A 13,763-nucleotide genomic window follows, 5' to 3' on the forward strand; every position below is an offset into this window, starting at 1 on the left:
TGTGGTGCTTTCAAGACAACTGGGAACTCAGGAAAAAAATGATGACGTCAGTGATCTTCAGGTCGTAGCTGTAGAAAGAGGCCCAAGTTCCCAATTTACAATTCTGAGTTGGATGAAAGTTCAAAACGTATTTTCCCAGTCGTAGCTTGTTTTTCCCTGAGTTCCCAGTTGTCTTGAACTCACTCAAGTCAGATTTTTCAGTACCGAGGTAAGTTGTTTTGAGCGTGTCACAAATCAAGCTTCATCTTCATTGACAGCACGGCCAATGTTGAATGTTTACATTTTTAAACTAGGAAAAAGGCCCCTTAATCTTAGACTTGGGACCACACAGCAACTCCACTGAATAGCAGGCTAATGATTGCTTTGCAATGCTTGCAGTTAGCCACTGATTCCTTCCAAACCACTCATTGTTGAATTTGCAATTTGATGTTTATGTCCAACGGCCGATGAGCACCGATATAGCACCGTTTTATCTATAATCTATAATCTATATCTATAATTCTCATTATTTTTCTTCATATGACAAAGATTAAAAAGGATTTGCCAGTAGATTGTCGACTTGATTCATGATGATGACTGCTAGCTCAGATGTTGAAAGTATGATGTTGACATGATCAGTCCAATCAAAGCAACTGTAGATATAACATGATTTTTGTAACTCTCTCCTAGCACCAAAGGGGCTTGAATTTTCAAGTTCTACCCTTAAACTTGGCAGTGACGTATTGTCCCCATGAATGACAGAACACTAAGCCAATCACGGCGCAATGCTCCGTATTTTCTGTGGGCTTGCCCCACTTCCACAGAAGGCTGAAGACCTGGATTTTGGAGCTGCCTTACTCAAGAAAACAAAAAAAAGAGTCCATGTTTGTATATTTATTTTATTTATGTATATTTATTGTACTTTATACTTTATTACTAACTCAATTATATGTTATTTTACATTGTTTGCAAACAGATCATTTATTTCACACTGTTTTATCGCTATAACTGTGGGGCTCAAAACAGGTGGCTCACCTGCCCTGAATGATGGGTCTCCACTGAACTTATCTAGAACACTGCAGTCCTTCTGGGTGTTTAACATTCCCAAGTTCCCCCATGTCACCCTGCTCCTCCGTACATTCCACTGGCGTCCAGCCGAAGCTCACATCCACTACAAGACAATGGTGTTTACTTACGGTGCAGCAAGAAGAACTGCCCCATCTCTACCTTCAGGCTCTAACCCTGTATCCCAACCCGAGCACTCAGTTCTGCCACCTCTGGTCTCAAGGCCGTCCCACTGCTACAGGAGGTCAAGCTCCCTCTCAGCCCAGACAAAGCACTTCTCTGTCCTGGCACCCCAATGGTGGCACCAGCTTCCTTCTGATGCTAGGACAGCAGAGTACCTGCCCCTCTGCCCGAAATGGTCTGAAACCCTACGTCTTTAAAGAGTACCCCCCCCCCCATAAATACAAATAATACAAATAATAATAATAATGTGACACTGACCAATTGAGGAGAAATGTGTTTACTGTGATATGTGGTTGTCTCACCTGGCTATCTTAAGATGAATGTACTTAATGTGGTGGTGACATCACAGGGTCAGAGAGAACTCCTGACTGTAGTCTTACAAAAACACTCCCAGCACTCAGCCCATAAGAACCATTCATACTGTCAGATCTAATATGAAGAACTGAATACTACCATAAGAACCATTCATACTGTCAGATCTAATATGAAGAACTGAATACAACCATAAGAACCATTCATACTGTCAGATCTAATATGAAGAACTGAATACTAAAGAGAAGAAGAGGTTGACCAGTACATATTCATGTAACTTTATTTTTCATTGGCAGATCAATAAAGCTTGCTTCAATGCAGTTATCCAAACACATTCATGATCAGTAACTAAAATAACTAATCTAAACTGTGACTGTGTAACATTAAATAAAGTTGTAAAACAATCCCCCCCCCCCTCCCCAAACTTGTGGTGAAAAGTGATCATCATACCATCTCTATCTGATACATGTTAGGGGCGGAAGGTAGCCTAGTGGTTAGAGCATTGAGCTAGTAACCAAAAGGTTACTAGATTGAATCCCCAAGCTGACAAGGTAAAAATCTGTTGTTCTGACTCTGAACAAGGTAGTTAACCCACTGTTCCTAGGCCATCATTGTAAATAAGAATTTGTTCTTAACTGACTTGCCTAGTTCAATAAAAAAAGTGTATACTAGCTCCTTCCCACAGAATACTGCAGAGGGACAACCTGGTCTCAGAGCAAAATGTATTATATTATACAAAATAAACATCCGTACCACTCCATTTAGTATGTTTGATTACATTGGACTACCAATATATAAACTAAACATGTATTTGTTGGTTTCATGAGCTGAAACAAAAAAAATCCAGTAATGTTCTATATGCACAAAAAACTAATGTCTCTCAAATGTCGTGCACAACATTGTTAATATCCCTGTTAGTGAGCATTTCCGCCTTTGTCAAGATAATCCATCCACCTGACAGGTGTGGCATATCAAGATGCCGATAAAACAGCATTATCATTACACAGGTGCACCTTGTGCTGGGGACAATAAAAGGCCACACAACACAATGTCACAGATGTCTCAAATCTCAAATTTAGGGAATGTGCAATTGTCATGATGAATGCAGGAATGTCCACCAGAGCTGTTGCCAGAGAACTGTTTATATCTCTACCATAAGTCTCCTCTAACGTCCTTTTAGAGAATTTGGCAGGACATCCAACCGGCCTCACAACTGCAGATCACATGAAACCACGGCAGCCCAGGACCTCTTCACCTGCAGGAATGTCTGGGGGTGGGGGGGGTGGGGGGGGGGGGGGGGGGGGTGGTGCTGAATAAAATGTATTTCTGTAATAAAGACCTTTGTGGGGAAAAACTATTTCTTATTGGCTGGGCCTGGCTCCCAAGTGGGCCCATGCCCTCCCAAGTCCCACCCATGGCTGAGCCCCTTCCCAGTCATGTGAAATCCATAGATTTGGGTCTCATTGACTTAAATTGACTGATTTCCTTATACAACCTGTAAATATTTGAAATTGTTGCGTTGAGATTGTTGTTCAGTATAATACGACTTGTAGGACGTATCGTACGTTAAGAATTAAAATGTGTATGTTATTTTACACATTGTTATTCATACAATATGTTGCAAACTTGTAAGATGTATGATATGTTTCGAATTCCAATTTGTTGTTGCTAACGTTAGCTAGGTGAGGGGTTTAAGGTAGAGTTAAATGGGTTTAGGGGAAAGGTTAGCAAACATGCTAAGTAGCTGCATGCTAAGCTAACATGATAAGTAATAGCTACAAAGTAGTAAGTAGTTGCAAAGTTACTAATTAGCTCAAATGCTAAAGTCCTCCTTGATGAGATTCAAACACTCAAACTTTGGCTAGAAGTTAGAGTTACACGCCCACCATTCCACAGAGCAGAGGTAAGGCATCTCTCCTGTGTGTTTACACTGGTGTGTTAAGTTGCTATGGTGAGAGAAACTCACCCAAAAGTCAGAGCAGACGTAAGCAGGCTTCTCTCGTGCATGTGGTCGCTGATGAACTATTAGCTCATTTGCAGTTTTGAAGCATTTTACACAGGCAGAGCAGGAGTATGGCTTCTCTCCTTAATGTATATGTTGGTGTGTTTTTAAAGTATCAAGTCGAGAGAAACTCACACCACAGTCAGGACAGGAGTAAGGCTTTTCTCCTGTGTGTGTTCTCTGATGAGCTTTTAGCTTAGCTGATGTTGTGAAGCATTTTACACAGTCAGAGCAGTGATAAGGCTTCTCTCCTGTGTGTGTTCTCTGATGAACTGTTAGCACAGTTGATGTTTTGAAGCATTTTCCACAGTTAGAGCAGGAGTATGGCTTCTCCCCTGTATGTATACGTTCATGTGATTTTAAGTGGGAAAGTTGAGAGAAACTCTTTCCACAGTCTAAGCAAATGTAAGGCTTCTCTCCTGAGTGTGTTCTCTGATGAACTTTTATATCAGTTGATGTTGTGAAGCACTTTCCACAGTCAGAGCAGACGTAAGGCTTCTCTCCTGTGTGTGTTCTCTGATGAACTTTTAGCTCATATAATGTTTTAAAACATTTTCCACAGTCAGAGCAGGAGTATGGCTTCTCCCCTGTATGTATACGTTCATGTGATTTTAAGTGGGAAAGTTGAGAGAAACTAGTTCCACAGTCAGGGCAGAAGAAGGGCTTCTCTCCTGTATGTGTTCTCCTGTGAACTTTTAGCTCATTTAATGTTTTGAAATATTTTCCACAGTCAGAGCAGTAATACGGCTTCTCTCCTGTGTGTGTTCTCTGATGAACTTTTAGCTCAGTTGACGTTTTGAAATATTTTACACAGCCAGAGCAGGAGTAAGGCTTCTCCCCTGAATGTATACGTTCATGGGTTTTTAAGGTATACAATTGGGAGAAACTCTTTCCACAGTCAGAGCAGTAATACGGCTTCTCTCCTGTGTGTGTTCTCTGGTGAACTTTTAGTTCATTTGATGTTTTAAAACATTTTCCACAGTCAGAGCAGGAATAAGGCTTCTCTCCTGTGTGTGTTCTTTGATGAACTTTTAGATCAGTTGATGTTGTGAAGCATTTTCTACAGTCAGAGCAGACGTAAGGCTTCGCTCCTATATGTACACGTTCATGTGTTTTTAAGTGGGAAAATTGAGAGAAACTAGTTCCACAGTCAGAGCAGACGTAAGGCTTCTCTCCTGTGTGTATACGTTGGTGTGCTTTTAAGGTGCCCAGATGAGAGAAACTCGCCCCACAGTTAGAGCAGAAGAAAGGCTTCTCTCCTGTGTGTGTTCTCTGATGAACTTTTAGCTGAGTTGATGTTTTAAAACGTTTTCCACAGTCAGAGCAGTAATAAGGCTTCTCTCCTGTGTGTGTTCTCCGATGAAGTTTTAGCTGAGTTGTTGTTTTGAAGCATTTACCACAGTCGGAACAGGAATAAGGCTTCTCTCCTGTGTGTATTTTTAGGTGTATTTTTAGCTTTGATAGAAATTGGAAAATCTCTTCACAATGTGGGCAGTGATGAGACCTCTTAGCTCTCTGATCTTCCTGCTGTTGATCTCTGGATGTAGAGAATGTCTCCACATGGTATCCTGTGTGAACATCAGAAGAACCAGTCAGTTGGTGTGAAGCCGTTTTTACATCAGTAGTTGTTACAAAGTGCTTAACAGAAACCCAGCCTAAAATCCCCAAAGAGCAAGCAATCCAGATGTAGAAGCACAGTGGCCACAAAAAACTCCCTAGAAAGCAGGAACATAGGAAAAATCTAAATACAAAAATCGTAATATTAAACATTCATGAAAATACATGTGTCTTACATTAAAACCTCTTAAGTCTACCCCTTCCTTTTTCGAACATTCTGTTAAAAATCGCGCAACTTTTCAGCGTCCTGCTACTCATGCCAGGAATATAGTATATGCATATGATTAGTATGTGTGGATAGAAAACACTCTGAAGTTTCTAAAACTGGTTAAATCACGGCTGTGACTATAACAGATCGTGTGTTTCATCGAAAAGCGCAAGAAAAACTGCTCTCTGAAAGCTAAAAATTATTTCCATGCGTCACTTTCATGGGTTGTTAAAAGGGCACAAAATTAATTATGGACCTGCATGCAATTCCTACAGATTCCACACGAAGTCGCCATTGTCGTCATTTTCCAGGGACTTTTTTCTTGGTAAATCCAACTAACTGGATTCAATTTCTTCCGGTCTCCACCAGGATGTTTTGAATGTGCACATTGGCAGCCATTGATTTGAAGACGAGGAGCTATTGAATATACATCGCCCTGTAATCATTTTGATAGATTATAAACGTTTACTAATACCTAAAGTTGGATTACAAAAGTATTTCGAAGTGTTTTGTGAAAGTTTATCGTCGACTTTTTTAATTTAAAAAAATGACGCAGCGTTTTAAAACACTGTTTTTTCCTGAATCACACAGCTTCCATAGAAAGCTATTTTGGGTATATATGGACCGATTTAAACGAAAAAAAGACCCAATAGTGATGTTTATGGGGCATATAGGAGTGCCAAGAAAGAAGCTCGTCAAAGGTAATGAATGTTTTATATTTTATTTCTGCGTTTTGTGTAGCGCCGGCTAAGCTAAATCTTTGTTTACGTCGCATTCAGGCATTTTGGGGTGTTGCATGCTATCAGATAATAGCTTCTCATGCTTTCGCCGAAAAGCATTTTAAAAATCTGACTTGTTGGCTAGGTTCACAACGAGTGTAGCTTTAATTCTATACCCTGCATGTGTATTTTAATGAACGTTTGAGTTTTAACGAGTACATTTAGCATTTAGCGTAGCGCATTTGCATTTCCAGGTGTCTACTTGAGACAAGTCTCAAGTAGGAGCAAGAAGTTGCTTCTTGTTAATCCAACTGTGTTGTCAGATTTCAAAAAGGCTTTACGGAGAAAGCATACCAAGTGATTATCTGAGGACAGCACCCCACATCAAAATACTTTTTCAACCAGCACAGGCGTCACAAAATCACAGACAGCAATTAAATAAATAACTTACCTTTGAAGATCTTCCTCTGATTGCAATCCCAAGGGTCCCAGCTACACAATGAATGGTCATTTTGTTCGATAAAGTCTTTCATTATATCCCAAAACTATCAGTTTAATTTGCGCGCTTGACTCAGTAATTCACTCGTTCAACATGCACACAAACAAATCCAAAAAGTTACCGGAAAAGTTTGTCCAAACAAGTCAAACGATGTTTCTAATTAATCCTCAGGTATTCTAATATCCAAATAAACAATAATATTTCAGACGGAGAATAGTGTGTTCAATAGCAAAGATAAATAACGAAGAGCGCACTCTCGTTGATGCGCGCAACATGACTACTTTTGTAATTGGGGACACCTTGGAAAAACTACAAATACTTGTTCATTTTTCAAAAAACAAGTCTGAAACCCTTTCTAAAGACTGTTGACATCTAGTGGAAGCCATGGGAACTGCTATATGGGTCCTATCTATGTGTATATCCCATAGGCAAGCATTGAAAAAACCTGTGACCTCAAAAAATAAAAATATTCCTTGAGGTTTTCGACCTGCCATATAAGGTCTGTTATTCCCACAGACATTATTTTAACAGTTTTAGGAACTTCAGTGTGTTTTCTATCCAATGCGATCAAGTATATGCATATCCTAGCCTTTGGGCAGTTCACAGGCAGTTTACTTTGGGCACGTCAGTCATCTGAAATTCCAAACATTAACCAGTATATAAAGGAAGTTAAATAAATAAATAAATACCTTTAGTGGTGAAATAAATGAATAAATTCTAAAGTTTGGGGTCACTTACAAATGTCCTTGTTTTTTAAAGAAAAGCACATGTTTTATCCATTCAAATAATGTCAAAGTGATCAGAAATACAGTGTAGACATTGTTAATGTTGTAAATGGCTATTGTAGCTGGAAACGGCTGAAGATCTCGTACAACGCTGTGTACTACTCTCTTCACAGAACAATGCAAACAGTCTCTAACCAGAATAGTGTCTAGAAGGCCAGCATCCCGGAGTCGCCTCTTCACTGTTGACATTGAGATTGGTGTTTTGCGGGTACTATTTAATGAAGCTGCCAGTTGAGGACTTGTCTGTTTCTCAAACTAGACACACTAATGTACTTGTCCTCTTGCCCAGTTGTGCACCGGGGCCTCCCACTCCTCTTTCTATTCTGGTTGAATCCAGTTTGCGCTGTTCTGTGAAGGGAGTAGTACACAGCGTTGTACGAGATCTTCAGTTTCTTGGGATCCCCAGTTTCTTTCTCACATGGAATGCTCTTCCAAATTTCAGAAGTTTCAGAAGAAAGGTCTTTGGTTCTGGCCATTTTGAGCCTGTAATCGAACCGACAAATGACCCAGATACTCAGCTAGTCTAAAGATGGACCGTTTTATTGCTTCACTAATCAGCACCACAGTTTTCAGCTGTGCTAACATAATTGCAAAAGGTTTTGTAATGATCAATTAGCCTTTTAAAATGATAAACTTGGATTAGCTAACACAACATGCCATTGGAACACAGGAGTGATGGTTGCTGATAATGGGCCTCTGTACACCTATGTAGATATTCCATATCTATCTGTTTCCAGCTACAATAGTCATTCTGTGCAGCGCAAAACGAGACGTAGGCCTATCCTCAACCAATCATATTTCTCAAATCCTTTTCAGGGTAAATTCCAGCCGAACACGGAGAGGACAGTAATGCATAACTACACTGAAAAAATATATAAATGTAAAGTGTTGGTCCCATGTTTCATGAGCTGAAAAAAAAAAATCTGAAATGTTCCAACACATTAAAAAAAAAAAAAAAAAAGCTTATTTCTCTCAAATTGTGTGCAGAAATATGTTTACATCCCTGTTAGTGAGCATTTTCCCCTTTACCAAGATAATCCATCCACCTGACAGGTGTGGCATATCAAGAAACTGATTAAACGGCATAGTCATTACACAGTTGCACCGTGTGCTGGTGTAACAGTATAACTTTAGTCCGTCCCCTCGCCCATACCTGGGTTCGAACCAGGGACCCTCTGCACACAGACATTAGTCACCCACGAAGACATCGTTACCCATCGCTCCACAAAAGCCGCGGCCCTTGCAGAGCAAGGGGAACCACTACTTCAAGGTCTCAAAGCGAGTGACGTCACCGATTGAAACACTATTAGCACGCACCACCACTAACTAGCTAGCCATTTCACATCGGTTACACTGGGGACAATAAAAGGCCACACAACACAATGTCACAGATGTCTCAAGTTTTGAGGGAGCGTGCAATTGTCATGCTGACTGAAGGAATGTCCACCAGAGCTGTTGCCAGAGAATTGAATGTATAAACTTGTATACCATAAGCTGCCTCCAATGTCCTATTAGAGTATTTGGCAGTACATCCAACCGGCCTTACAATCGTAGACCACGTGTAACAACGTCAGCCCAGGACCTGAGGTGGGTCTGGCTGCCAAGTGGGTGGGCCTATGCCTTCCAAGGCCCACCCATGGCTGCACCCCTGCCCAGTCATGTGAAATGTCCAGGTTAGGGCCTAATTCATTTCAATTGACTGATGCCCTTATTTTATATATATAAAAACAGCCAAACATGTTCTCTCGTTTCTGCATCACCAAATGTTGTGAGGCAAAAGAGTACGAATTGTGCTTCTTACCCTAACGGTTCTCTCACTGTCACCCAAAAGCAAATTAAATTTAGGGCCAGGCTTCATTTTGGGCCTACTTTTTCTCATGGTTGCTATGCTTAGACCGAGCGAGCTACAGTCAAGCGGGGCATCTCGTTGAACTCGGCACGGCCTTGAGATTATGGAAATTCCAATGCAGGCACTCTGTGTCTTTAAACACCTCACTTTGTCACTCCATCCTTGCTGTGTGTGTGTGTGTGTATGTGCATGTGAGAGGTTTTTCTTTGACATCTGTTGGGAGAAATGACTGATTTACAGTTCATGAGGGTTACCTAGTAACACATATGAAGTTTTGAAAAGATCTGATCTTTTTAAGCCTCCGAAACAGCACCTATGACACCATTTTAAGGCACTTCCGGTGGGCACAGGAAGCTGAACGTGAACACATATCCTCTTTGGGGTAGGCTCTTACAGAATCCTGAGTTTAAAGTCTTTATGTTAAGAATTGAGTGATTTACACAGGGTTGAACGCAATCATCTTCACATTTGCAGGTTATGTACATCAAAACACCTTTTTGGTGAATTTAACCACTTTCGGTAGTTCCAGGAATCATAGAATCCACGCAGGTAGACCTCATAGTGAGATGCGCCGCCACAATGGTGTTTGTTTAGTAAAGTCAGATCAATGTCTTGGACGATCACCTAATGATAAATTAGTAGTCCACATCACCAAATATTATAGCATAACATTACTGTTACAACAAAAAACGAATTTCTTACGAGATTTTAGGATGGTTTGCTGAATCGTCCCAAACTCAACATCGCGCAATTAGGCAGAATGTGCTTTGATTAAAACAAAATACAGGAATTCAAAATAATTCAACACCATCTGCTCTAATTTGCTCACCAAACAGTAATCCAAGAAGATTTAAATGCATATTCCCATGAAACTGATTGAGATCAAACGATTGGCATGCAGACGCAGCTTGGTCATTTCACTGGTAAAACGTGAAGAATTATCATTCAATATTGACAGTGATGAAGCCATGGCCTTTTTTGAAATGAGGTATGCCTAACTTCGTGATTGAGGGTATTAAATATTTTCAACGTTCTTGAGACAATGTGTGGGGAAAGGCAGGTGTTACAAGTTTAAATTGTTTTTGCTTCGCTGGGAAGTCTTGAGTTGTTCAGGGATGTGTGATGTCAGATTTACAGAATTCAACCTAGCAATAGACTGGTCATAACTTATGGAGGTCTAATACATGAAGATAACTTATAGATAGAACCAGCTCTTACCATGACTAACAGTTGTCCTAATCTTCTCCTCCACTTCTTCATCTTTAATGTTGACATTCAGCTCCAGTGTTTGACTGCAGTCTTCCAGCTTCACTGATGCCATCTCTGGATCCTGCAGTGCAAACTGGGCTCCACTGTAACAATCAGGACCCAGTGACTGTAGGTTTGGACTCAGTGTGGAAGGAGAGAGGCAGGCTGGGTTTGTCTTCACTGTTGATGTTAACGGCCTCAGACTTAATCTGAGTCGGTCTGTAGTAATAAAGACAAACGGACACAAAAGTTATTTTCTTGACAGTTCTGGCACTTTATTCTGTAAAAATATATTCTCTTTTTCCTTGTTCAATTATCTCATTTCAGTAGATCAGGTAGATAATCCCTGACAAAACATTAGATCACATTAGACACAAAGTACACATTTTAAATTGCACAACATAAGTGCACTTAATCTATAGTAGATTTCCTAAATTCACATAAATGACTAGACAACCATTTAGTACAAGATCGCAGTATGTTTCAGGCAGCACTATGTACTATTTTATGAATAACCTTGTCTTCTCTATATTATTTCACTCACAGAAAACAATTGTATTTCCCGTTCACACCATATTAAGAACTATCAGGGGTCTTACAGTGTCAAGTCAAATTCAAGGACTTTTCAGGCACTAATATTTATTTACTTTAAGCCCCATGTGAAAACCCTGAATTATAGATAAATATAGAAACAACTGAATGTGTCTGAATATTAGTACACATGTAAAGAACTGATAATCATTACATTCAGCTTCAGAACTGTAGAGCAACTGAAATGTTCTCTCTCTGATGAGGCACTACCTGCACTGAAGTCCATTGATGCAGACCTCCTATGGTATCATGGAGGTCCACAAACAAACCTTTAAGGTCCATGTCTGTCTAATTCAGTACTAAGAAAATAAAACAAGAAATACCTATTAACTTCTACCACACCCTCCCCTTCCCCAAAACCCTCCCACACCCCCCAATAAACTATATCAATAATTCCTTTCTGTGTTTGCAAACATTGGGGTCTATATCATGCTGAGACAATCCACCCCCAGGTTATCCAGCTTATCAAAAACCATACCGACAGTAACATCTGTTACCCCCAACAACTGCTGCAATTTACAAGATAACTTTCAACCTGGTATTTCTGCTTTACACAATCCAAGTTGTTGATAACCTTAACAATGAAAGCTATGAAGTACATATTATTCAATATTAAAGTATCCTTTGTCACAGTGCATTTATGGACGCAAGATTTCTGAACAGGCTTCGAAACCATGTCAGGACTAGTCGAAAGACCAGTTCTGACAGTAGGTCCTCTTACTAAGGGATCAGCCATGGAAGCTCCATCAGTCTGACAGTAGGTCCTCTTACTACGGGACCAGCCATGGAAGCTCCATCAGTCTGACAGTAGGTCCTCTTACTACGGGACCAGCCATGGAAGCTCCATCAGTCTGCACTGTAGTTCCACCAGTCTGTCTTACAGCCTCTGCATATGATACATCAAGACAGATTCTATATATCTGAGCATCTCTCTGCACCTAGCATCCACCAAATGCTGCTCTGTGTCCTCCACACAATTGCAACACTTAACAGTCACATTGGTCCAATATTCACTGTAATCATGTTCCCCACCACACTTGGCACATCTTTTCACTCAACAACTACATGTCCCATTCTTTGGCATTTAAAAACACTGTGATGATTCACTGTTGCTGCTCCAGTTTCAACTGTTCTGCTATGGAACCCTGACCTGTTCACTGGACGTGCTACCTGTTCCAGACCTGCTGTTTTCAACTCTCTAGAGACAGCAGGAGCGGTAGAGATGCTCTCAATGATTGGCTATGAAAAGCCAACTGACATTTACTCCTGAGGTGCTGACCTGTTGCACCCTCGACAACCACTGTGATTATTATTATTTGACCCTGCTGGTCATCTATGAACATTTGAACATCTTGGCCATGTTCTGTTATAATCTCCACCCAGCACAGCCAGAAGAGGACTGGCCACCAATCATAGCCTGGTTCCTCTCAAGGTTTCTTCCTTGGTTCTGGCCTTTCTTGGGAGTTTTTCCTAGCCACTGTGCTTCTACACTTGCATTGCTTGCTGTTTGGGGTTTGAGGCTGCGTTTCTGTACAGCACGTCGTGACATCAGCTGATGTAAGAAGGGCTTTATAAATACATTTGATTGGTTGAATGAGGAGGCTGGGTCAAAATCTCTGACATTGAAGCTAAGGAATCCTATTCTGTACTTTTCCAGACAAAACCTTCTAACACCTCAACAGCACTGATAAGCTTTCACTTCTTTAACCCTCTTTCCTACTGATCAACCTTTAGGCTTCAACCACTCTGTCTCCCTTCACATGTTCTTTAACAATATCATCTGTCGTTCTGCCCCTGAACAGGCAGTTAACCCACTGTTCCTAGGCCGTCATTGAAAATAAGAATTTGTTCTTAACTGACTTGCCTGGTTAAATAAAGGTAAAATAAAAAATAAATAAAAAATCCATGGACATAGATATTGGGACCTCATAGATTATTACTCCCTTCAATGTAGCATCAGCTCCAGGGTCATGGCTTCTGAGCTTCGTCCCATTATGATTTTCCTTTTGAAGAATCTTCCCTTGCTGAACCTGACCAGCACAAGATATTAACAATCTACCATTTATTTTTTATTTCACCTTTATTTAACCAGGTAGGCTAGTTCAGAACAAGTTCTAATTTACACAGATGCAGCCTAGTTTAACTTCACATCTTTTTATGGCCTTGGTTAATCAGATAGGGCCTCATTTACACCCTGTGGTTTCCTAAAACACCATCCCAACTTTCCACTCGGACACATTATTATTCTAGCTCCCTACCGTGGGCCTCTAGGTACTATGCTACATGCGCCTCTGCTTCCAGTATCAGTATCTCTGTTCTCCCTATGTCTTTCCACTACAGACCATTCAAATACTAGGCCCTCATCCTCCCGCTCCATATCATCAGAACTGCCCCCCACATTGATCGCATTCCAGCACAGCTGTTGCTTCTCAAACTCTCTCTCCATTTCAATTGTTTCAGGGCTGTCTAACTCATTCCATTGAGGGCCGAGTCTCAGCGGGTTTTATTTTTTCCTTTCAATTAAAACATAGACAATCAGTTGAGGTGAGTTCCTCACTAATTATTGACCTTAATTCATTAATCAAGTACAAGGGTGTAGCGAAAACCCGCAGACACTTAGTCCTCGTGTCGCAATTTCACCACGAGCAAACTTCTAAAGACAACCAAAACCGCTGAAGCCGCCATTTGACCAGCCTCGTCCAAACC

At 40.7% G+C, this 13,763-nt stretch overlaps 1 protein-coding gene across 3 annotated transcripts in view; it reads right to left on the reverse strand.

The window, feature by feature from the left end:
• Positions 1 to 1,941: 1,941 nt before the first annotated feature.
• LOC139372831 (zinc finger protein 850-like) overlaps positions 1,942 to 13,763 on the reverse strand; it is a 113,412-nt gene continuing 101,590 nt past the window's right edge. The window contains exons 1-2 of one of the 3 annotated variants that reach the window (XM_071112659.1): positions 10,437 to 10,679; positions 1,942 to 5,109 (exon numbers count right to left, since the gene is read on the reverse strand). In XM_071112659.1, the coding sequence (XP_070968760.1) occupies positions 3,626 to 5,109; positions 10,437 to 10,539 (1,587 nt within the window). In that variant the 5' untranslated portion in view covers positions 10,540 to 10,679 and the 3' untranslated portion in view covers positions 1,942 to 3,625. Of the gene's footprint in view, positions 5,110 to 10,436; positions 10,680 to 13,763 lie in introns of those variants that run through there. The other 2 variants (XM_071112658.1, XM_071112657.1) reach the window with 2 other exon arrangements.

The sequence above is a fragment of the Oncorhynchus clarkii genome, chromosome 18 (genome assembly GCF_045791955.1).
Source record: "Oncorhynchus clarkii lewisi isolate Uvic-CL-2024 chromosome 18, UVic_Ocla_1.0, whole genome shotgun sequence".
NCBI lineage: Eukaryota > Metazoa > Chordata > Actinopteri > Salmoniformes > Salmonidae > Oncorhynchus > Oncorhynchus clarkii.